This window comes from Dendrobates tinctorius, unplaced genomic scaffold, assembly GCF_039654945.1.
Source record: "Dendrobates tinctorius isolate UK_male_01 unplaced genomic scaffold, ASM3965494v1 ptg000144l, whole genome shotgun sequence".
Lineage (NCBI taxonomy): Eukaryota > Metazoa > Chordata > Amphibia > Anura > Dendrobatidae > Dendrobates > Dendrobates tinctorius.
The window spans coordinates 7,139,643-7,164,994 of NW_027361811.1; the positions used below are offsets into that span (position 1 = coordinate 7,139,643).

Below are 25,352 nucleotides of genomic sequence, written 5' to 3' on the forward strand. Positions count from 1 at the left end.
TGGCAGCTCACCGCCGGATGTACAACGTTCGTCCAATCCGCAGGGCGTTAGGGGGCGGAGTCTCAGTGAAGTCACCGCCTCCTCGGCTTGTCCTGTCTGTTATTGCTGGGAACTGAGACTCCTCCGGTTCATGGGGGAGAGGGCGAGAACGACAACAACATGTCCGCCTCGCTTGTGAGGGCGACCGTCAAGGCGGTCAGTAAAAGGAAGCTGCAGGCGACCCGGGCGGCTCTGACACTGGTGGGTAACGCGGCCTGTGAGGGAGCAGTGTCCCTCCAATATGTCTGTCATCCGCTCGTTATAATGTGTGAGGAGAGAACAGGCTGCCCGTTAAGAGCCTACCCTCTGTAAGGAGTCCTGTCGGCACTGCCTGTAGTGTGCTGGTTCCCCCTGGCACGGCCACTGCCTGTAGTGTGCTGGTTCCCCCTGGCACGGCCACTGCCTGTAGTGTGCTGGTTCCCCCTGGCACGGCCACTGCCTGTAGTGTGCTGGTTCCCCCTGGGCACCTCCTGGCACTGTCTGTAGTGTGCTGGTTCCCCCTGGGCACCTCCTGGCACTGCCTGTAGTGTGCTGGTTCCCCCTGGCACGGCCACTGCCTGTAGTGTGCTGGTTCCCCCTGGCACGGCCACTGCCTGTAGTGTGCTGGTTCCCCCTGGCACGGCCACTGCCTGTAGTGTGCTGGTTCCCTCTGGGCACCTCCTGGCACTGCCTGTAGTGTGCTGGTTCCCCCTGGCACGGCCACTGCCTGTAGTGTGCTGGTTCCCCCTGGCACGGCCACTGCCTGTAGTGTGCTGGTTCCCTCTGGGCACCTCCTGGCACTGCCTGTAGTGTGCTGGTTCTCCCTGGCACGGCCACTGCCTGTAGTGTGCTGGTTCCCCCTGGCACGGCCACTGCCTGTAGTGTGCTGGTTCCCCCTGGCACGGCCACTGCCTGTAGTGTGCTGGTTCCCCCTGGCACGGCCACTGCCTGTAGTGTGCTGGTTCCCTCTGGGCACCGCCTGTAGTGTGCTGGTTCCCCCTGGCCTCCTCCTGGCATGGCCACTGCCTGTAGTGTGCTGGGTCCCTCTGGGCACCCCCTGGCACGGCCACTACCTGTAGTGTGCTGGTTCCCCCTGGGCACCTCCTGGCACTGCCTGTAGTGTGCTGGTTCCCCCTGGCACGGCCACTGCCTGTAGTGTGCTGGTTCCCCCTGGGCACCTCCTGGCACTGCCTGTAGTGTGCTGGTTCCCCCTGGGCACCTCCTGGCACTGCCTGTAGTGTGCTGGTTCCCTCTGAGCACCCCCTGGCATGGCCACTGCCTGTAGTGTGCTGGGTCCCTCTGGGCACCCCCTGGCAAGGCCATTGCCTGTAGTGTGCAGGTTCCCCCTGGCACGGCTACTGCCTGTAATGTGCTGGCACCTCCTGGCACGGCCACTGCCTGTAGTATGCTGGTTCCCCCTGGGCACCGCCTGTAGTGTGCTGGTTCCCCCTGGCCTCCTCCTGGCATGGCCACTGCCTGTAGTGTGCTGGGTCCCTCTGGGCACCCCCTGGCACTGCCACTACCTGTAGTGTGCTGGTTCCCCCCTGGGCACCTCCTGGCACAGCCACTGCCTGTAGTATGCTGGTTCCCCCTGGGCACCTCCTGGCACTGCCTGTAGTGTGCTGGTTCCCCCTGGCCACCTCCTGGCATGGCCACTGCCTGTAGTGTGCTGGGTCCCTCTGGGCACCCCCTGGCACGGCCACTACCTGTAGTGTGCTGGTTCCCCCTGGCACGGCCACTGCCTGTAGTGTGCTGGTACCTCCTGGCAATGTCTGTAGTGTGCTGGTTCCCCCTGGGCACCTCCTGGCACTGCCTGCAGTGTGTTGGTTCCCTCTGGGCACCTCCTGGCATGGCCACTGCCTGTAGTGTGCTGGGTCCCTCTGGGCACCTCCTGGCACGGCCACTGCCTGTAGTGTGCTGGCACCTCCTGGCATGGCCACTCCCTGTAGTGTGCTGGCACCTCCTGGCACGGCCACTGCCTGTATTGTGCTGGTTCCCCCTGGCCATCTCCTGGCACTGCCTGTAGTGTGTTGGTTCCCTCTGAGCACCCCCTGGCACGGCCACTGCCTGTAGTGTGCTGGTTCCTCCTGGCACGGCCACTGCCTGTAGTGTGCTGGTTCCTCCTGGCACGGCCACTGCCTGTAGTGTGCTGGTTCCCTCTGGGCACCTCCTGGCACTGCCTGTAGTGTGCTGGTTCCCTCTGGGCACCTCCTGGCACTGCCTGTAGTGTGCTGGTTCCCCCTGGCCACCTCCTGGCACTGCCTGTAGTGTGTTGGTTCCCTCTGGGCACCTCTTGGCACGGCCACTGCCTGTAGTGTGCTGGGTCCCTCTGGGCACCTCCTGGCACGGCCACTGCCTGTAGTGTGCTGGTTCCCCCTGGCACGGCCACTGCCTGTAGTGTGCTGGTTCCCCCTGGCACGGCCACTGCCTGTAGTGTGCTGGTTCCCCCTGGCACGGCCACTGCCTGTAGTGTGCTGGTTCCCCCTGGGCACCTCCTGGCACTGCCTGTAGTGTGCTGGTTCCCCCTGGCCACCTCCTGGCACTGTCTGTAGTGTGCTGGTTCCCTCTGGGCACCTCTTGGCACGGCCACTGCCTGTAGTGTGCTGGTTCCCTCTGGGCACCTCTTGGCACGGCCACTGCCTGTAGTGTGCTGGTTCCCCCTGGCCACCTCCTGGCACTGCCTGTAGTGTGCTGGTTCCCCCTGGCCACCTCGTGGCACTGTCTAGTGTGCTGGTTCCCTCTGGGCACCTCCTGGCACAGCCACTGCCTGTAGTGTGCTAATTCTCCCTGGGCACCTTACAGATCAAAGATGCCAAAGCAAGTTTATCGGTCCCTGAAAAAAATCAGCACTCACATGTCATCCATGAGAATTTGTTTTGTTTCAAACAAGTTATGCAACACTGATGATTTATACGCTGATGACAACACTGACCCAAACACTGGTGGTATATACGCTGATGACACACTGACCCAAACACTGGTGGTATATACGCTGATGACACACTGACCCAAACACTGGTGGTATATACGCTGATGACACACTGACCCAAACACTGGTGGTATATACGCTGATGACACACTGACCCAAACACTGGTGGTATATACGCTGATGACACACTGACCCAAACACTGGTGGTATATACGCTGATGACACACTGACCCAAACACTGGTGGTATATACGCTGATGACACACTGACCCAAACACTGGTGGTATATACGCTGATGACACACTGACCCACACACTGGTGGTATATACGCTGATGACACACTGACCCAAACACTGCTGGTATATACGCTGATGACACACTGACCCAAACACTGGTGGTATATACGCTGATGACACACTGACCCAAACACTGCTGGTATATACGCTGATGACACACTGACCCAAACACTGCTGGTATATACGCTGATGACACACTGACCCAAACACTGCTGGTGTATACGCTGATGAAAATTGGTGTTCATTGTGTATGAGAAAGTCCCAGCAGTCTGAGGGAAGACAATGATGCTCTCCATTGTGTCTGGTGTTGAGGCTCTTCCCTATGTAAAGAACCATGTTGAGGCCAGTAATTTGTGCCACATAGGGCCGCCCTTCATCAAGACTCACATTTTGCATGCCAGACTTGATGAGCAAAATTCTCGCACCAAAAGTCTTGCACCAGCCTGTTAAGTGCATTTGTATTGAAATGTTTGCCACTTTTGTGGTGTAAATTTTGATGCATCTGATGGGATTTCCTTTTCATTAAATGGGTATTCCCATCTCCCTGATCCTATCCCAATATGTAGTATGTGTATAATTACTAATACTGGCAAATGCCTTCAATTAGAAATGTAGTATAGTTTTCCTGATTTGCTTTGCCACCTAACCCATGTGCAGGGCATTGCAGTAGCATAGATATCCAAGATTATGGCCACTGTTAACTAACTGTTACTATGTTAGTGGGCGTAACCATGTATCTAAGCCACTGCAATGCCCTGCACATGAGGTAAACAATATAGTGAATCAGAAGAACTATACTACATTTCTAATTGGAGGTATTTGTGATTATCATTTATAATTATTCCTATATATTACTATTGCTACATATTGGATAGGATCTTTACGATGGGAATACCCCTTAAAGAGTTGGCGGCTCTCGTGTAAATCATCAAAAAGCTACACAATTTTTCACAACCGAGTGGCAAAAAAACCCCTCATATTTGTCCAGTTTTTAGACCAGACAACTTATGTAAACTGTTTAAGTGCATGTGCAGAAATTTCTGCATCTGTTTAAGGGAAAACGCAGCCGCAAAAACATTGTGTTTTTGGTGCATTTTTGCCTGCTTTTTTTTCTCCGTGCATTCAATGGGTGAAAAACGCAGGGCAAAAATGCACAGAGAACTGACATGCTACTGATTTTCTGCACCAAATCTGAACGTCAAAAATACTTAACATGTGCATGACACGTCAGGTTTCTCATTCGCTTTGCTGTTATCAGGTTTTGCTTCAGTCTTTGTCACAAATTCGTTCAGGAAAAAAAAATCACCAAATTTGCAACATGTGCTCACCTCTCCACTGGAAGTATTGCCCCAATGCCAGCATCCCGTGCATTTCTATGGCCGGTACAATTACAGTGAATTCGATGTTTTATGCTGCCATTTTGATCCATGCTAGAGGTTGTCTGAGGTTTTAGAAAGTACAGGTATAAATAAACACTGGCGCTTCTACGGATCAGGTTCAAGAAATATGGTACAAGAACTCGGAATAGCTTAATGTGGAGAGCTGCAGGTGATAGAAAGACAGGTTCTGTACGTGCCTGTCACGAACTAGGTATACAAGAATAATGATATCACCGCGCTATTGGTTCTGAGAGTGGTAGAGATATATACTTCCTCCCAAAATCGTGGCTAAGGAAAGGTCCACTGGGACTCTGGGGTGAACTAGGTAGAAAGAATTGTATATAATTAAGGAGGGAGCCCAAAAAGTAGGCTTTATGGATAAGCGTACTTAGGCTAGTTTCACACTAGCGCTTTTGAGCGCAGCGACGGCCTGCGCACGGCTGCCACTAAGCCCCGCCCCCTGCCGCACCTCTGCCGGTAGCTCCGCCTACCGGCGCATGACGCTGCATGCGTCCTGCGTCCCCTATCTTTATCACTGGGGGCGTAGGCCGTGCGCAGTATGCTTTTGGCGGCGCATGAGTCCTTTTGATGGTGCGCCGTCCTGCGCCAAACGCAACCTGCTGCAGTTTTAGATTGCAGTTTGGGCACTCTGTCTCTGAAAGGTTCGCCATCACTGCTCTGAGTTTCACTTTTTGTAGTGAACTGAAATACATTAACATTTTGACATTTTAACTTAGTGAGAAGCACTTGTGTATATATTATGAAAACTAGGGGGCAGGTCAGTGAGGGATCACCTGTCAGCAGCCTTCTCTATGAATAGCTAATCAGAGCACCACTTGAACCCCCCCCCCCCACAGGCTGCCCCAGGACATGAGCATATAACTAACTCAAAACTGAAGATAAAGATTAAACATCAATAACAAGACAGTATAATGGCGCCAACCTGACAATGTCTGTTGGTTACTGTGCACAATCCGCAGTGCTAACAGGTTCCCTTTAAGCATCCCCCTTCTCTCTTGGCATCATTTGGACAGTGTAATTGAAGAATTCAGTGTATGTATTTTACATTTACTTCTATGTTTTTCTTGCTGTAACTAGTAAATCGTCCTTCCAGGATATTTTCCTACCTGATGCATAAGTGGGTTGGGTGGAATAGCAGACTACCAAACAAGTGTTTATCTGGGAGTTATTGAATAAGTATGAGCACCTTCATACTGGATATCCTTATCTCCCCTATAAACATACATGCTCAGACTTGCTGTCTGTGGAGCTTTACTTCAATTGGGAGAGGAAGATAAGCCTCTGCCAGACAAAGGATCAACTTGAAGGCCAGAGAGCCCAATCTGTTTCACTTAACTGTGTGTGTGTGTGTAATATACACTGCTCAAAAATAAAGGGAACACTTAAGCCCCCTTTACACACTGCGATATCGCTAGCAATATCGCTGTAAAGTCACCGATTTTGTGACGTTGCAGCGATATTGCTAGCGATATCGCTGCATGTGATACTTACCTCCGACTGGCTCCCCCGCTGGCTATCGCTGATCGTGCGAGAAGCTCCTGGACCATTCCTCGTTGGCCACTTCCTGCTGGGCTTCCTGTGGCGCCGACGAGCGACGCGTGGAGCCGGGCGGGAGGACGCAGGATCGCCGCGTCTGACAGGTAAGTAGCGATCCCCGTCCCCTGCGATGTCGCTGGTGAGATCTGCCTATGTGGCAGCTCACTAGCGACCACCTAGCGATGCACCAGCGATCCTGACCACGTCATATTGCTAGCTATATCGCTATGTCTGATATTCACCTCCGACCGCTCCCCCGCTGGTTATCGCTGATCGCGCGAGAACGTCCTGGACCTTTTCTCGTTGTCAGCTTCCTGCTGGGCTTCCTGTGGCAGCGACGTGTGGACGCGGGCGGGAGGACGTCAGGATCGCCTCGTCTGACAGGTAAGTAGCGACCGCTTCTATGTCACTGGTGAGATCTGCCTGTGTGTCAGCTCACTAGCGACCACTTAGTGATGCACCAGTGATCCTGACCGCGTCATATCGCTGGTCGGGATCGCTAGGGCATCTCTAAGTGTGACAGTACCTTTAGGAAGCAACACTGATTGACAGTCAATTTCACATACTGTTGTGAAAATGGAATAGACAACAGATGGAAATTATTGACAATTATCAAGACACCCTCAATAAAGGAGTGGTTCTGCAGGCGGGGACCACAGACCACATTTCAGTACCAATGCTTTCTGGCTGATGTTTTGGTCTCTTTTGAATGTTGATTGTGCTTTCAAACTCGTGGTAGCATGAGACGGATTCTACAACCCATGTGGCTCAGGCAGTGCAGCTGATCCAGGATGGCACATCAATGTGAGCTGTGGCAAGAAGGTTTGCTGTCAGCGTAGTGTCCAGAGGCTGGAGGTGCTACCAGGAGACAGGCCAGTACATGAGGAGACATGAAGGGGGGCCGTAGGAGGGCAACAACCCAGCAGCAGGACCGCTACCTCCACCTTTGTGAAAGGAAGAACAGGAGGAGCACTGCCAGAGCCCTGCAAAATGACCTCCAGCAGGCCACAAATGTGCATGTGTCTGCACAAACGGTTAGAAACCGACTCATGAGGATGGTCTGAATGCCCGACGTCCACAGATGGGGGATGTGCTCACAGCCCATCAAATCCACATCGTGTGCACATAGCCTCAGTCTTCAGTCTATGGCTCCATGTAAGATCTCGCCTCTTGGGGTAAGGATGATTCTGAGAAAGGTGAGGAATCAACCCATAACTACACGGGAGGACCTGGTCAATGACCTGAAGAGAGCTAGGGCCACTGTCTCAAACATTACCGTTAGTAACGCACTACCCCGTCATGGATTAAAATCCTGCAGGTCACGCAAGGTCACCCCGCTCACGCCAGCACATGTCCAGGCCCATTTGAAGTTCACCAATGACCATCTGGATAATCCAGAGGAGGCATGAGAGAAGGTCATGTGGTCAGATGAGACAAAAATAGAACTTTGGCAATCAGCTTCACTCGCTGTGTTTGGAGGAAGGGTGATGAGTACAACCCCAAGAACACAGTGAAGCATGGATGGGTAAACCTCATACTTTGTGAATGCTTTTCTGCAATGGGGACAGGATGACTGCACCGTATTGAAGGGGGGATGGATGGAGTCATATATTGCAAGATTTGGGCCAACAACCTTATTCCCTTAGTAAGAGCATTGAAGATGGGTCATGGCTGGGTCTTCCAGCACGACAAGGACCCGAAACACACAACCAGGGCAACTGATCAGCTACATATGAAGCATTTCAAGGTCCTGGAGTGGCCTAGCCAGTCTCAAGACCCGAACTCAATAGAAAATCTTTGGAAAGAGCTGAAATTCAATGTTGCCCAGTGACAGACCGGAAACATCTGGAGAAGGATATGTATGCAGCAGGGATTTTGACCCACTCCAGTGTGTGCAAACTTGGTCAAGAACTACAGGAAACGTCTGACCTCTGTAATTGCTGAAAAATGTTTCTGTACCAAATATTAAGTTCTATTTTCCTAATTTATCAAGTACTTACTTCTTGCAATAAGATGCAAATTAATTATGTAAAAATCATACAATTCGACTTTCTGAATTTCTTTTAGATCCTGCCTCACAGTTGAAGTGTACCTATGATAAAAAAAAATGACAGACCTCTCCATTCTTTGTAGGTGGAAAACTTGCAATATCGGCAGTGTATCAAATACTTATTGTCCCCACTGTATTCTTTACCATGTCTATGTGACCCTAGTCACAACCCACGGGCAGGCCGAGAATCAGCGCAGTCAGACGTTCCGGGGTCAATACTAAAAGATCACGTAGTAAACCAAGGGAAAATGCGAAGTCGTAAGTTAGGTCATATAGCAGAGAAATGGCAAAGGGGCAATAACAAACGGGTAGTTTGAACACTGTCTAAAGGTCCACAGCAGAAGAAGATCAGAACTTACAGCACAGGGTAGAGGCGAACAAACCAGCGAGCACCCTGGATACCAGCTTGCTCGCTGGTCCTGATCGCTGGTGAGTCTGCCTATGTGACAGCTCACCAGTGATCAGCTAACTATGTCCCAGTGATCCCATCCACGTCGGATCGTTGGTGGGATCGCTGGGACATTGAAGCGTGTAACGGGGCCTTAAGACTGTTTCACTTTTGTGTGACCAACAATAGTTACACTCGCATATGAGAAGCACATTTTACTAAGTGGTATATGTATTTAATACCTTCCTGACATGGGATATGTTGGTATAGGCGGCTTCATACTTGATAGGTGTCAGCTGTGTTATACAGCTAGAAACTGCTGCTATCAGAAGCCAAAGCTAGCTCCAATTGCTGCTGTTTAACCATTTAAATGGAGCATTTATGTGACTCAATCGTTCTTATGCCCATCTGTGGGCCTACTAAAGGCCTTTTGTTTGCCATTTTGGTACCTTTTTAATCCGTTGTGCAGTTTGTGGTGGCTATACTTTTACAGGTTTAGAAATGCAGCAGTACCATACAGTGGATATAAGCATTCTACACACCCCGTTAAAAATGCCAATTTTTTTGTTATGAAAAAAAAAAAAAAATTTTAAGAACTTTCGACTCATGCAATTCAACTGAAAAAATAAACTGAAATTTTACTGGGAAGTCGGGGCGGTCCTGGCCTGTCTGTACCTTGTGTCAACCGACCTTAATGTGAGTAAGGAGCCCTGACAGTGCAGTCATCTGTCCATAGGAAACTATATAAATAAATGCCAATCTCAGAAAGGGGGTCATGCCTCTGTACGAAGTACAAAACACTACAGCAAAAGTTGAGACCACGTCCAAATGGTCAGCTTGTCTGATATTTATTTATTTATTTATTTATTTTCCCTTTATAGGGATATTTTTGAGTAAGCCTGAGTTCACACGTCACGGTTTTTTCGCGTTTTCATGAAGGTTTTAAACGTGCGATTTTTGCAGCGAAAAATAAGCATCCCATGCACTCCAATGGGATTCCACAATGCTGTGCTAATGCTGTGTTTTTTTCCGCGGCGGAATCGCTTCGCATAAAGAAACACAGCATGCTCATTAATTTAGCGGAATCGCGGCGATTCCACCCACATAGGAATGCATTGTTCCGCTTCCCACGTGTGGCTGTACCCACCATGCGAAAAGTAAGCAGAACATTTGCGGATGGTACCCACTGTCCGGAGGAGAGGAGACCGTCCTCCGGGCTGTGGGTACCATATCCCTGTAAAAAATAGAAATAAAATAAATATTGTTATTCTCACCTTCCGGCATCCCGCGCAGCCTTCCCGCCTCTCTCCACGCTCCTGGCAGCTTCCGGTCCCAGTAATCCTTTGCGAGAATGATCGTGATGACGTTGCGGTCTCGCGGGAAATGACTGGCCCGGTAACAATAGGAAATTTTTCCTATTGGTTCATTTTGATTACTGTGATAGACAGACACTTTTTTTTTTGTGAACAAATGTTCATTTTTTTTCCTTCCACACTGCTTTAGTTCTCGTGAAGGGTTAATAAACTTGAATGCGTTTTTGAGCACCTTGAGGGGTGCAGTTTTTAAAAGACTGATGTCACTTTTTTGTATTTTCTGTTATATTGACGACCCCCCCCCCCCCCCCCAAACTCAGTTCAAATGTGAGGTGGTCCCTTAAAGAAAAAAAAAAAGCTTTTGTAAATTTTGTTGTAAAAATGAGAAATCGCTGGTCAACTCTTAGCCCTTATAACGTCCTAACAAAAAAAAAAAAAAGTTTCCAAAATTGTTCTGATGTAAAGTAGACATGTGGGAAATGTTGTGTTCAAAAGCACATCATACTTATGTCCAGAAAACGTTCTTATGCATTTCTTTCGATTGTATAGAAGGCAATGTGTATGCCTAAGTGGTAAATGGGTATAGGGCAGGTGCAATGGATTTTTGATGGATATAGGGAAGGTGCAATATGAGCTGGTTCTAGGAATGGTGCCTGCTTTCTAAGTGTTTGCATTTCATGAACATAGGGGTGCATGGTGGCTCAGTGGTTAGCACTGCAGCCTTGCAGCGCCGGGGTCCTTGGTTCAAATCCCACCAAGGACGACATCTGCAAGGAGTCTGTAAAGCGCTGTGGAATTAATAGTGCTATATAAATCAGTAAAATAAACATAGGAAATTCTTTCTACCTATGAGATATTATTTGGAAGCTTTAGCACCATCTGGTAGTCGGTCCATGTAATAGCAATTTTTATTTAATCTTAAATTATTATTATATTTATATATAATCTTTGAGAAGTCGTATCTTCTGTGGCACTGTGCACTTTAAAAATGTGATTTATGATACAAATTGGAGATTAATTATAGCACATAAGCACTTTTTGACATTTATATTTTGGACTGTAATAAAGCTTTGTTTTGTGATTTTGAAACTATCATCCTGCTGTGAATTGAATTTTGACAGATATGTTGTCATAAAAAGTCAATTGTGGACCCTATTTAAAACCTCCATTTTTCCTGTACCATCTTTTCCTGTTTTCTAAAAAAAAAAAAAAAAATTAGCAATGAATTAATTTCAACATTTTAAAAATATTTTTGTCACTTCAATTTTTTTGTTCCTCTAATCTGAGGTATACAACAAAAAATCGAGTGTATACTGTGGGAAATGTTACTTATTAACTATTTTGTGTGACATATAGCGCTCTTATTTAAGGGTGCAAAACTTAAGTTTGAAAACTTCAACATTTTTGCCAAATTTCCGTGTTGTGTTTTTTTTTTTTTTGTTTTTTTTTCATAAATAAATGCAAGTAATTGTGTTTCTACAGACGCCACCTGCTGTGAACAAAGTAAAGCAACTACTAAAAGAGAAGCCTGACCATGTAAGTAGGACAATGATTTGTCATCTATGTTTGATAATAGAATTTGGCAGACGGCAATTCGGGAACCTTATGTTGCCAATGGTATAGCATTTACTCAGGCGCCTCTCTGGAGATCATGACACATCCATGTGTTAAATACAGTCCACTGATGTGTATACTTCTTTATCTTCCCTGTAGTAAAGTTGTACAGTTGCTGATTATTCTCCAGGATATCACCGGCTTTTACCAATGGCTCATTGCAGCATGACACCCTGTGATCAGCTTCTTGGGAAACTTTTAGGCTATGTGCCCACGTTGCGTGTTAAAACGCACACTAAAAACCGGACTCCTTCCCAGAAATCGCGCGGTTTTTTCCTTGCGATTTCACCACGATTTTACCGCGATTCTGTTCGCGATTTTGCCGCGATTTTCTCAAGCACTTTCCAAGCGATTTGAAGCATCGCTTGGAAAGTGATTGACCGGTTGGTCACACTCGTCAAACAGTGTTTGACGAGTGTGAGCAGCTTTTTCCTATTGAGGCCACCTATGCGGCATCAATAGTAAAAGATAAAATGTTAAAAATGATAAAAAAAAATAAAAAATCGGGGTATATTTAGGCTGTGTGCACACGCTGCGGATTTTGCTGCGGTTCCGCAGCGGTTTTGGCCGCTGCGGACCCGCAGCAGTTTTTGCTGCGGTGTACAGTACAATGATTCCCTATGGGAATCAAAAACCGCAGTGCAGACGGTGTGGAATTTTCCGCGCGGATTATCTGCGGTTTTCAATCCGCAGAAAGAATTGACATGTCAATTCTTTCTGCGGATTCTCCTGCGGTTTGCCATCTCCTCCATTGAGGAGATGAAAAACCGCAGGGCAAAACCGCAGAGCAATCCGCAGGTAAAACCGCAGGTCTTTTGACCTGCGGTTTCACCTGCGGATTGTACAAAATCCGCGCGGATGAATCCGCACCTTTTCCGCAGCGTGTGCACACAGCCTTACCTTCCGACATCCCAGGCCACAGCGTTCCCAGTAATGCCTTGTGAGACCTGTGATGACATTGGTCTCGCGTTACTATAGCGATCTCGCGAGACTACGTCATCACAGGACCTTGCCGCAAGGCATTACTGGGAACGCTGTGGCCCGGGAATGCAGCACGGGACGTCGGAAGGTAAATATACCCCGATTTTTTTTTTTTATTTTTTATTCTTTTTTTTTTTTTTTTTACAGGGGTATGGTACCCAGGGCCTGGAGGACAGTCTCCTCTCCTCCACACCGTGGGTACCATCCGCACATGAGACGCTTAACTTCCCGCATGGTGGGCATAGCCACATGCGGGAAGTAAGCGATTCTCATGCATTCCTATGGGTGCGGAATCGCGGCAATTCTTTGTGATTCCGCACAAAAGAATGACCATGCTGCGATTTTTTTTTTTTTTCCGCGATGCGATTCCGCCTCGGAAAAAAGCGCAGCATTAGCACAGCATGTGCGGAATGCCATAGGAATGCATGGGGGGAGTTCTGTACACTATTTTTAAACGTTTTAATCGCAGCAAAAACGCTTAAAAATCGCATCGTGGGCACACAGCCTTGTGGATCCGCAGCGGATTTGGCTCTGCGGGTCCGCAGCAGATTCTGCTGTGTTGTACAATACATTTTATTTCCTATGGAAAAAAAAAACGCAGTGCACATGCTGCAGATTTGCTGCGGGTTACAATCCGCAGCATGTCAATTCTTTGTGTGGATTTCACTGCGGTTTCACACCTATCCATTATGAGGTGTGAAACCGCAGGCTAATCCGCAGATAAACCGCAAAATCCGCACAACCTAAAAACTACGTGTGCACTTACCCTCACAAGGACTGAAATACAAATCTTACAAAATTTCTTCCTAAAGGACTTTACATTAGCTCAGCTCCTCCTTCTCTGAAACATTTATCCGGGTCCACTTTTGAAACGTTGCCAAATGTGTCACTGAAACTAAACTGAACAACCCCTTTAACAAGTGGTGTTTTTTGTGTGACAGGTCATCACTATGAGATTGGTTTATGATCCCATTTACAGTGGTGGGGGGAAGCATTTAGTCAGCCACCAATTGTGCAAGTTCTTCTGATGTCCTTCGACAGCTCTTTGGTCTTCACCATAGTGGAGTTTGGAGTGTGACTGAGGTTGTGGACAGATGTCTTTTATACTGATAACAAGGTCAAACAGGTGCCATTACTACAGGTAATGAGTGGAGGACAGAGGAGCCTCTTAGGCTGTGTGCCCACGTTGTGTTTTTTTAAGCGTTTTTGATGCATTTTTCGGGGTCAAACCGCATCAAAAACTCTTAAAAGAAGCATCCCATTCATTTTAATGCATTTTGGCCTTTTTGTGCCAATGGATGCGTTTTTTACCGCTAAGGCAACGCTTAGCAGTAAAAATCGCAGCATGTTCATTAATTTCCGCTTAGGTCCGCGTTTTTGACTATTTCCAACAGTCCAAAAGACGCGCGGAAAAAAAAGCATCAAAAATGCGCGTTTTCTGGGAAGGAGACCCGTTTCCTGAGCGTTTAAAAATGCTACTGTGGGCACATAGCCTACAGAAAATGTTACAGGTCTGTGAGAGCCAAAAATCTTGAAAGTTTGATGTGACCGAATACTTATTTTCCACCATAATTTGCTAAATAAATGTTGCCAAATCCGACAGGGTGAATTTCTGGATTTGTTTTCTCATTTTGACTCTCATAGTTGTGGTCTATCTATGATGTCAATTACAGGCCTCTCTCATCTTTTTAAGTAGGAGAACTTGCACAATTGGCGGCTGACTAAATACTTTTTTTTCCCATTGTATCCCCTTCATTTGAGTAAGAGAATAAACATCAGTGCTCGGCTGATGTGTCTGCCCTGTACGTCACTTACATCCATCAGAAGCAGATTTCAACTCATTGGTGGGGTTGCCAGTTGCTGCAGCTCTCCACTCTCATATTGAGCTATTCTGTGGATTGACAATCACATTTAAGTTTTAAAAGGAACCTGTCAGTACTTCAAGATAGACTCCCTGATTTTAGCCAGTTGCTTGAATTGACAGATCTATGCAAACACCTGAGCACGTGTCTCAAGCTATGTTTTCTCTAAAAAGCGGGAGGAAGCGTGTCTGGATTTCATGCTTCCTCTGGTGTGGACGGCAAGAGACTGCTGATGGATTCCCCTTAACTTCAGAGTTAAAAAGAAAGAAAAATATTTCAACCTATGTTTTTTCTTCCACCATAATACAATGCGGTCAGTGAAATAAAAAAATATACATTCATTTTCTTGGGTATGATAAAATGAGCTTGGGATCTTGACATTGTACCAAAATGTCATGTTATTTGCATTCAAGGAACATATAGCATAAAGCAATCTATTCTGAGTCTACCCCAGTCTTGTAGAAGATAAGATGGTGGTCCTCTTGTATGCTAAGAAATTGACTCCCCAAGATTGACAACTACAATGAGATCTATAATCAGAGAGCTGGTCATAGATGTTCTATAACAAGACTTTCTTTTCCAGATTGGCCTGAAAGTGGGTGTCCGTACAAGAGGCTGCAATGGCTTGTCATATTATCTAGAATATGTAAAGGCCAAGGGAGTTTCAGATGAGGAAGTAGTTCAAGATGGTAAGCCTTTATGTATCTCTTAAAGGGCCAGGGATATGTATCTCCTAAAGGGCCAGGGATTTTTTTTTTTTTTAGTTTTTTGCCTTGTTAGAACATTTTTTTTTTTTTTTATTCTTAACTCAACGTAGACAAATGAGGGCTTGTTTTTTTGCAGGACAAGGTGTATCTTTGAATGGCGCCATGAAGTGGTTGGGGAAAAAAAAAAAAACAGTTCTGCCATTGTTTTTGAGGTTTCTGTTTATAGCATTCATTAAGAGTTAAAAATGACCTGGAAGTGTGTGTGTGTGTGTGTGTGTGTGTGTGTGTGTGTGTGTATGTATATCATATAATATTTTTCAAGCACAAAATTTCCCAAGGTGCTCACGCTGACAACAGAAAGATCAAGTGAGTTCATTGGCAGTGAATTCGCAGGACCTGTCTGATGGCACCGCGAGCAGGAGAACTTTCGCAGCCTGCCATCTACATGTAGCAGAGCTAGACCCGTCGTGGGACAAATGGATTAGCAGCACCTCTGCGTAAAGGCGAGGAATATTGTTTTGTTTTGTTTTTTATTACTTTTTGTCAGATTACAAGGACATCAGGGGAATGGGTGAGGTCCTAAGAATGGTTTAATTATGATTTTTTAAAGGAGTCTGTCATTCTTTCAATAAAAGGACTTTATTCTGGGTGTCTGTGTTTTGATACAGTGTGACTATGGGGTTAGTAATGGGAGCGTCTTATTGACGCCTCTCCATTACTAACCTCAGGGCTTAATGTCAACTGACAATACAAAGGTGACATCAACCCCCCCCCCCCTTCCTTTCACAACTATCACCCTACTTGTCACCACTACAGAGCATGTGACAAGAGCAAGGCTAAGTGTAAGATGTGTCTTTTCTGGGGCGGCTGAGATCTGATGTTTTTAGCCTGGAGAGGGAGTAGTATCCTTGGCCCCTTCCTAGGCTATTAATAGCATCCCGCGACTGCCTGCATAGCCTTTGCTGGTTATTCATTTTATTTATTTTTTTTAAGGGTCCCCCATTTTAATGGACAGTAAAGTCTAAATATTCAGTTGTGAGTTGATATTAATAGCCTGGTAAGCTCCATAGGTATTACCCCCTTCCCAGGCTATAAAACATTGGCGGGAGCCCACACCATTTTTTTTTCATCTTTTAATTAAATACATGTACAGTAAGCTGCACACACTGTACTAATTGTCACAGACATCTGTATATCTACCTGTTCTATGTGCGTTTACTGTATGTAATCACTCTTCTATCCTGTCGGCTCCTGCTGTGATTTTACACTATGCAGCTGCTGAAATGCCATCTATCTGTGTTTTGACAAATTTTTCCTTTGAAAACTGTCATGATCCAGGTCGGGGTTTGCTTTCTGCTTTGCTTTCCCTGTCCTGGTCATGTGGGGGTTAACCTTCTCTGCCTCTTTCTGGTTTGCTGGTGGCTATTTCTCTGTGCTGCCGCTGATAAACCTTTGTCAGTGATAGTTTTGGACCTTGGCTAGAGCAGCTGACCTAGTAATACCCAGTGTATGTCCTTTGCTCAATGACACCCCGCATTCGTATTTTCCCCGCTCCGTAGGCCCGTCTGAATGTTTCTCCTTGTGCCTGAACCCTGCAATGTATGACCCGGCTTCATATCTGACCTGCTCTTCTGGTTTCCGTTTCTGTGTTGTCCTGTCTGGTTCTGACCTTTTTGCATGTTTCTGACTGTGCTCTCGTCTCACCCCTTGGACACCGCGCTCCCGACCGGCTTCTGACCCTTTGGCTTGCTTCCGACTCTACCTGTCATCTCCTTTTGGTGCCGTGTTCCTGGCTGTTGTCGACACGGCGTGTTTGACCTCTCTACTGCCACCTTGCGGTGCCTGCTCTGCTCTACTACAGATCTCCGCTTGTGGTGTGCTCCTTCGTTTTCTTCACTTTACCGCTCTCTAGTGGTTGCTTCCGGTATAGCGTCCCTGGTGTCACGAAAAAAACGATCTGTAAATGACATGGAGCAATTCTCTATGTAAGAGCTCATGTTAAAATCACAATGCAATCGGATTGTTCTCGCATGACACTTGCATTACACTCGTGTGACTCTGCAGGGAGACCCAGACCGATGTTTCATTCGTTTAGTGTGACTCTGGCCTTAGTTTGCTACACTTTTTATCTATCTCTTCATGAAGCTTCTTTGTACTGATTTATGATCATTTGAAAGAGCTGCTTCCTTTTGCTGTGGGTTGTGGTCATGAGTAGAGATGAGCAAATTTGATCGGGTCCCTGCTTAATCGTCAAGCTATAGAGCGTACCGAATAAGCTGCAGAGGGAACCCGGATACCTGGAGCGCGCCGGCTGATCAGCTGTCTAGCTCCGCAGCTGTAAGTGTGGCGGCTGTATTACTGTCACAACACATATATGGAGATCCTGTTTCTTGGAATCTCCATGCATGTGTCATGACTGTCACACAGCCGCCACACATGCAGCTGCGGAGCTGGAAAGCTGATCAGCCGGTGGGCTACGGGTATCCGGGTTTCTTCTGCAGCTTATTCGGTAAGCGCTGTAGCTTGCCGAATAAGCAGGAACCCGATCAATTTCGCTCATCCTCTATTCATGAGTAAAGGTACTGTCACACTTAGCGATGCACCAGCGATCCCGACCAGCGTTATGACTCGGTCAGGATCGCTGGTGCATCGCTAAGTGGTCGCTAGTGAGCTGCCACACAGGCAGATCTCACCAGCGACATCGAAGGGGTCGGGGGTCGCTACTTACCTGTCACACTAGGCGATCCTGCGTCCTCCCGCCCGGCTCCACGCTCATCGCTCGTCTCTCCACAGGAAGCTGACGACGAGAAACAGTCCTGGACGTTCTCGCGCGATCAGCGATAACCAGCGGGTGAGCGGTCAGAGGTAAGTATCAGACACAGCGATGTCGCTAGCAATATCGCTATAACATCACAAGTTATAGCGATATTGCTAGCGATATCGCTAAGTGTGACAGTACCTTAAGCTCAGAGCTTAGTAATTCCAGCTCAATGATGGATTCTCTGTTAACTTATTTTGTAGTTAACTATGTGTAGGAAGCAGCCTTATAACCACACAGTGATAAATCTTTAAAGAAAACCAATTTCCAAAATGTATATCTAAAACTAAATTGAGTACAGTAGCGAAGGTGTCCATATCCTATACATTAATGAGTTTTTTTCTAGCTTAATAATTCTGTTTGTCGGCTGAAACGGCTTTCCAATGTAAGGGTTGTGTATTACAGCTACGGTTGTGTAGTAATGAGGGGAGTGCTCCTGGACATACATTATTTACCCATCTGTTGTTTGAACAGAGTGCTGAGTTTTTGTAGTTTGTGTTTTTTGTTTCTCCCGACTGACCCATTCTCGCCTGGAATAGCGAGTTCTGTTCTCAGAATGGGTCAGAGCAAGACATGTCAGACCATCAGTCGGCAAAAAAAAAAAGGACTGACATAGCCCCAAGGAATATAATGTGTCCATATGTTGTCAATGGAGAACCTTACCAGCCAACAGGTGACAAACACGGACTTATAAATAAAACCTTATGGCGGTGACTGTATACAGGTATACACAGACTGATGGGTAGTACTCCCTCATGAATTCACTGGACACTGCCCTCCTTTCTAATGGGGAGAAACGTTCCCTGTTTGGGTAGTAGCAGTCTGACCCCCCACCAATCAATAAGTTATCGCGTATCCTGTGGAGAGGTGATAATTGTTTTCACTGGACATTTTAACTATTATCTCTTATGGCTGCCAAGTGAATTAGTGTCATATTGGTTATTAGGTGTACAGATCTCAAAGCTGTGATATACAGTTGTGGCCAAAAGTATTGACACCCCTGCAATTTTGTCAGTTAATACTCCAGTTTCTTCCTGAAAATGATTGCAATCACAAATTCTTTAGTATTATCTTCATTTAATTTGTTTTAAATGAAAAAAACACAAAAGAGAATGAAGCAAAAAGCAAAACATTGATCATTTCACACAAACCTCCAAAAATGGGCCAGACAAAAGTATTGGCACCCTCAGCCTAATACTTGGTTGCACAACCTTTAGCCAAAATAACTGCGACCAACCGCTTCCGGTAACCATCAATGTGTTTCTTACAATGCTCTGCTGGAATTTTAGACCATTCTTCTTTGGCAAACTGCTCCAGGTCCCTGATATTAGAAGGGTGCCTTCTCCAAACTGCCATTTTTAGCTCTCTCCACAGGTGTTCTATGGGATTCAGGTCTGGACTCATTGCTGGCCACCTTAGAAGTCTCCAGTGCTTTCTCTTAAACCATTTTCTAGTGCTTTTTGAAGTGTGTTTTGGGTCATTGTCCTGCTGGGAGACCCAGCTTTCTCACACTGGGCCCTACATTATCCTGCAGAATTTGTTGGTAGCCTTCAGACTTCATAATGCCATGCACACGGTCAAGCAGTCCAGTGCCAGAGGCAGCAAACCAACCCCAAAACATCAGGGTACCTCTGCCATGTTTGACTGTAGGGATCGTGTTTTTTTTTTTTCTTTGCCTCTTTTTTTCTCATGTAAACTCTATGTTGATGCCTTTGCCCAAAAAGCTCTACTTTTGTCTCATCTGACCAGAGAACATTCTTGCAAAACGTTTTAGGCTTTTTCAGGTAAGTTTTGGAAAACTTCAGCCTGGCTTTTTTATGTCTCGGGGTAAGAAGTGGGGTCTTCCTGGGTCTCCTACCATACAGTCCCTTTTCATACAGACACCGACGGATAGTACGGGTAGACACTGTTGTACCCTCGGACTGCAGGGCAGCTTGAACTTGTTTGGATGTTAGTCGAGGTTCTTTATCCAACATCCGCACAATCTTGCGTTGAAATCTCTTGTCAATTTTTCTTTTCCGTCCACATCTAGGGAGGTTAGCCACAGTGCCATGGGCTTTAAACTTCTTGATGACACTGCACACGGTAGACACAGGAACATTCAGGTCTTTGGAGATGGACTTGTAGCCTTGAGATTGCTCATGCTTCCTCACAATTTGGTTTCTCAAGTTCTCAGACAGTTCTTTCGTCTTCTTTCTTTTCTCCATGCTCAATGTGGTACACACAAGGACACAGGACAGAGGTTGAGTCAACATTAATCCATGTCATGTGGCTGCAAGTGTGATTTAGTTATTGCCAACACCTGTTAGGTGCCACAGGTAAGTTACAGGTGCTGTTAATTGCACAAATTAGAGAAGCATCACATGATTTTTCGAACAGTGCAATACTTTTGTCCACCCTCTTTTTTTATGTTTGGTGTGGAATTATATCCAATTTGGCTTTAGGACAATTCTTTTTGTGTTTTTTCATTTAAGACAAATTAAATGAAGATAATACCAAAGAATTTGTGTTTGCAATCATTTTCAGGAAGAAACTGAGTATTATCTGACACAATTGCAGGGGTGTCAGTACTTTTGGCCACAACTGTATGCAGCATACTCCGCTGACAAATCTGTGTTAAAGGACTATCCTCTGTAAGGCATGTATGTACACAGCATCTCTTTCACGCTGATTCCGCCTGAAAAAGCGCTTAAAATGTCCACTTCCACTTGGAAGCTGCCACTATAATATATATATAAAGTTATAAAATAAATTAGCGCCAACTTCAAATCCACCACAAAACTCCCCCCAAAAATCAGAGGAAACTCTTCAACATCTTTTGTTTAAAAAACGATGCTGGTGTGGCATTGGTCGAAAGATGCCATGTGCATGTACCCTAAGTTTTATGTGACAATTGTGGGTTGTGATGCTGGAGTTCCTGCTTGATTCTGCTCTACCTAAAGTCTTTTTTTTTTTTTTTTTGTCTTTTCCAATGGCAGGAGTGAGAGTGTTCATAGAGAAGAAGGCTCAGCTTACTCTTTTAGGAACAGAAATGGACTATGTAGAGGACAAACTTTCCAGCGAGTTTGTATTTAATAACCCAAACATTAAAGGAACTTGTGGATGTGGAGAAAGCTTCAACATTTAACACAAAAGCACTCAGTCCGCTCTCCAGCTCCCGGGAAATGCTTTCCATCATATCCGAGTATTGTAAGGCACTTTGTTTGACTCAGGTTTCGTGACATGTCGCTAACTTAATTTCACCGAATAAAGGTTTGGAATGTTTCATGATCTAAAACCCATTTATATGACACAGATCATTTAGTTCTGGCTGCCTATTTGTTTTCTCTTTCATATTTGTTCTAGGTCATTTAACAAAAGGCTTTTAAAGGGTTCATCTTTGTTTAGTGTCATTACACTGTAGACAAAAAAAACAACATAAAAATGTATCTGTTTTTATCCTTTAATTAAAACTCAAAAAAAAAAACCCCACATGTCATTTTAGTTGCTGATGGTGTCTCCTCATGCTTTATAACCAGGTGTGGCCATCACAACTATTGCCTTTGTTTAAAGGGAATCTGTCACCCTATTTTTCGCTGCCGGCACCGACATCAGGGGCTTCTCTACAGCATTCTGTAATGCTGTAGATAAGCCCCAGATGTAACCTGAAAGATAAGAAAAAATAGTTAGATTATACTCAACCAGGGGTGGTTCGGGTCCGATGGGTGTCACAGTCCGGTCTGGCGTCTCGCATCTTCTAACGGTGACGTCCTCTTCTTTGCTTCCCATCGTTGCTCCTGCGCAGGCGCAATACTCTGCCCTGTTGAGGGTAGAGCAGAGTCCTGCAGTGCCTCCACAGGGCAGAGTAGTGCGCCTGCGCAGGAGCCGTGACGGGAAGGAAAGAATAAGAAGTCCCCGTTAGAAGATGGGAGGCACCGGACCGCAACACCATCGGACCAAGACCGGACCGCCCCCCGGTGAGTATAATATCTTTTTTTTTTTTTTTTATCTTTCAGGTTACATCGGGGGCTTATCTACAGCATTACAGAATCCTGTAGATAAGCCCCTGATGTCAGTGCCGGCAGCGAAAAATAGGGTGACAGATTCCCTTTAAATTGACCATGGAGAAATGGAAATTTTAAAAATTGTCTACTGCATGCAATGGATATGAAGTCTTAGAACAAAAGATGTGGGGTGTCCCAGAGTAAATAATTTTTCCCTGTCTTCTGCTACATTAAATTCTATTATAGGTAAATTGATTACTTCACTTTAAACTTACAGCTAAATATGTATAGTGCCATTTGCCTTGTTACATTTTAGTGATGGGGTTAAAAATCCTTATCCCTAAATCTTTTCTTTCTTCAGTACTACCTTCCACTCTTCACTTTCCTTCCAATTATTGCCCTATGGCTGGAGTCACGCTTCCATATAACACGGCCAAGTGCTATGTGATAAAACATCACCCACTTTCATACTATGGGGCAGCTCGGATCCGCGATTAGTTTCTCATGCCAATTCGGCATCGGAGAACAATGGCAGCATGCTGCGATTGGCAGCTAGACTTGGCTCACTCGCACCCGTACAAGTGTGTGGGTGTGAGTGAAACATCGCACTGCACTCGGATGTCACCTGAGTGCAGTGCGATTGACACCAGCAGCAGTGGAGATGGAGAGATTACTTCCTCCGTCTTCAGCTGTTCTCCGATCCTGTCATGCGAGAGGATCAGAGTACTGACAACTCGGCTCAGACTCGCATCATAGCCGGAACCGAGTGTCATTAGCATATCGCATCCGATACTATACCCTGGTGTGACTCTGGTGGTTTTTTTTGTTTATTTCAGCTCTGGAGTGGTATCACTAATCCATGTTGCCTGCCCCTAGTAACGTACTTGGCACCCACTGTCTTCAGCTCTTCCCAACTCCAGTCCTGATCTGCCATCTTATGATCGTAGCTCCTGACTGACCGGAAGTCAGGGGTAATGGTCACAAAGATTGCAATGTAAATCTATGAAATCCTTGTTTTGTCTCTCATAGACTTGCATTGAGACATGACCTCTGGGCTCGCCCAGCAAACACTGTAGCTATCTGGCAGGTCACAACTAGCAGAAGACGACCAGAGCGGCTCAGAACACAGAAGAAGACAGCGGCTGGTAAGCGTCTTACTAGGGGCAGGGAACAGACATTAGTTCAGCGGAAAAACATGAAGGGGGGGGGGAAAGCCCTGGAGTGGTGTTTAACAATATCTTCCTCTTCCCTTCACCATACTTCTTATAAAGCAGTCTGTCATTTCAGTCCTCTAGCAGAGATGGCACACTGTATATGATTGTGTTTTCTAGACACGCACTGTCCTTAGAATAAAAATGTACATCCTCTCGTGACGTGCTGTCCCGTCCCAAGAGCTCAACTCCAGGTCTTAGATTGGATCACTAAGGTTATGAACTGTAAAGAATAATGTCACATGTACTCCTTCAGTTTTCGCTGTACACTTTAGATGCTCCTTTCTACTTCTATATCCATGTACAACAAGTAAACTGATGCTTCCTACGAGCAGTTCAACCTCAGACTACCTGCTTTTCTGCATTTTTCCCATGACTTGCCAAGGGATATGTGAAAATATGCATAATGTGTGTATTATGTAACATCTGTCAGAGGGGTATTATGGTTTGTTTACACAGACCATGGCGATATACGGAGAAAATATACACTCCCCTAGGGGTCCGCTCCTCACTCGAGTGCTACTTTTGCCACTGTTTTTGTCACACCATTAGCGATGGCCTCACGACCTCCCGTCGCCTGACAACTGCAGTTACTCGTTGCGTGATCAGGTGGTCGGGGTGTCATTGATGGTGGTTTCGAGGAGACTCAGAACGGCAGTGCCGGATTAGGGAGCTGATTCCTGGGATGTATATATCCTCTTTTCTACTTGTATTTCCATAGCTTGCTGCTGTAAGTGTTTCATACAAACCCCAGCACCCTTTTAACGTGATACTGAAATTTTGTTCAAGGACTCCCGAAACGCACAAGTAGATTCTTTAACTTGAACAATGATGGTATGGAATGATTTTTTGCCTGGAAAAGTCAGTTGCTTGTTTTATGCACATTTTTTGGTTTGGAAAATAAAATACTAAACATCGTACGGCTTGTGTTGCTTCTATTATTTATTTTTTTTTTTTTATTCACACACACACCAATACACCTTTATTGCATGTGATAGGGAATGTGAGGAAGAAAGAGAAAATGGGCACTTACACATTTTTTTTTTCCCCTCTCTCTCTATCTTTACGCCATAAGTGTTAAAAAGGACCGTATCGCCAATGACACAGACCCCAGGGCTTCATTACTTACTCTTTTCTTGCATTTTTATAACCACAGGGTTTTATCTCCTGCAGCGATACGTCTGAGAAATCCTGTGATCCCTTTACAATAACTGCACATTGCCAAATACTACTTGGTAATCTGTTAGTGTGCACAAATAGAAACTGCATATATAAGTCCACTTCTAACTACTGTAATTGATCATCGTGGTTTTTTTTTCTATTACAGTGCTCATGCATCGCCTTATGAACATCTGTGATGGATTTTTTTTTTCAGAATTAACTGTTTTCCCTCTCCAGTGTCATGTGCCTCATATTAGGCTGCTTTTACACATGCCGGGTTTTTTGCGGCCAGTTTTTATGGGCCGTATTGCCGCGATTTTTGCGGTCTCCCACATAAACGGGCCGCAAAAAACCTTCTCGGTTCGCCGTTTATCCCTTTTATAACAAATGGCAGGGGAAAAACCGGCAATCCTCAAATACGGTGTATCACAAAAACAAGCAAATGTTGTTTTTGTGGTATCATTGAAATGCATTGCGGATGTGTCGGTAAGCCGTGAAAAATATCGAGCAAGCTCGATATTTTTTCACAGCTGCATATACGGCCGTACGGAGCACGGCCCGCCTACTAATTTTTGCGGGCCGATATTAGGGCCACAGAAACGGCCTGAAAAAATATGGCAAGTGTAAAACCAGCCTTAGGCTATGTGCCCACGCTAGCGTTTTTAAATGCTCAGGAAAAGGATCCCCTTCCCAGAAATCGCGCGTCTTTTTCCGCGATTTTTGACGCGTTTTTTGACACACAATTTCTGGGATCATTGGGGATGGCTAAAAACGCTCAGCAATGTGAAAATTAATGAGCATGCTGCGCTTTTAGCCGCTAAGCGATTCCTGAGCGGTTAAAAACGCATGCATTGGCACAGAAAGCCAAAAATGCATGCTAATTAATTTGATGCATCTTTTAAGCGTTTCTGCAGCGTCTGAGCCGGCTCAAACGCTACGGAAACGCTTAACAAAACGCATCGTGTGCACACAGCCTTAGTGTTACAACAAGTTCTCAGGTGGGTTAAATTTGGTGTTATCGCTCTCACACTTTCTCATACTGGTCACTGGAAGTTTAACATGGCACCTTATGGCAAAGGACTCTCT

At 45.9% G+C, this 25,352-nt stretch overlaps 1 protein-coding gene across 1 annotated transcript; it reads left to right on the top strand.

The window, feature by feature from the left end:
* Nucleotides 1-40: 40 nt before the first annotated feature.
* ISCA1 (iron-sulfur cluster assembly 1) lies at nucleotides 41-24,025 on the top strand. Its single transcript, XM_073545992.1, has 4 exons — nucleotides 41-240; nucleotides 11,412-11,465; nucleotides 14,970-15,075; nucleotides 20,890-24,025. The coding sequence occupies exons 1-4, from the start codon at nucleotides 160-162 to the stop codon at nucleotides 21,036-21,038; spliced, it is 390 nt and encodes a 129-aa protein (XP_073402093.1). The 5' UTR covers nucleotides 41-159; the 3' UTR covers nucleotides 21,039-24,025.
* The last annotated feature ends 1,327 nt before the right edge of the window (nucleotides 24,026-25,352 follow it).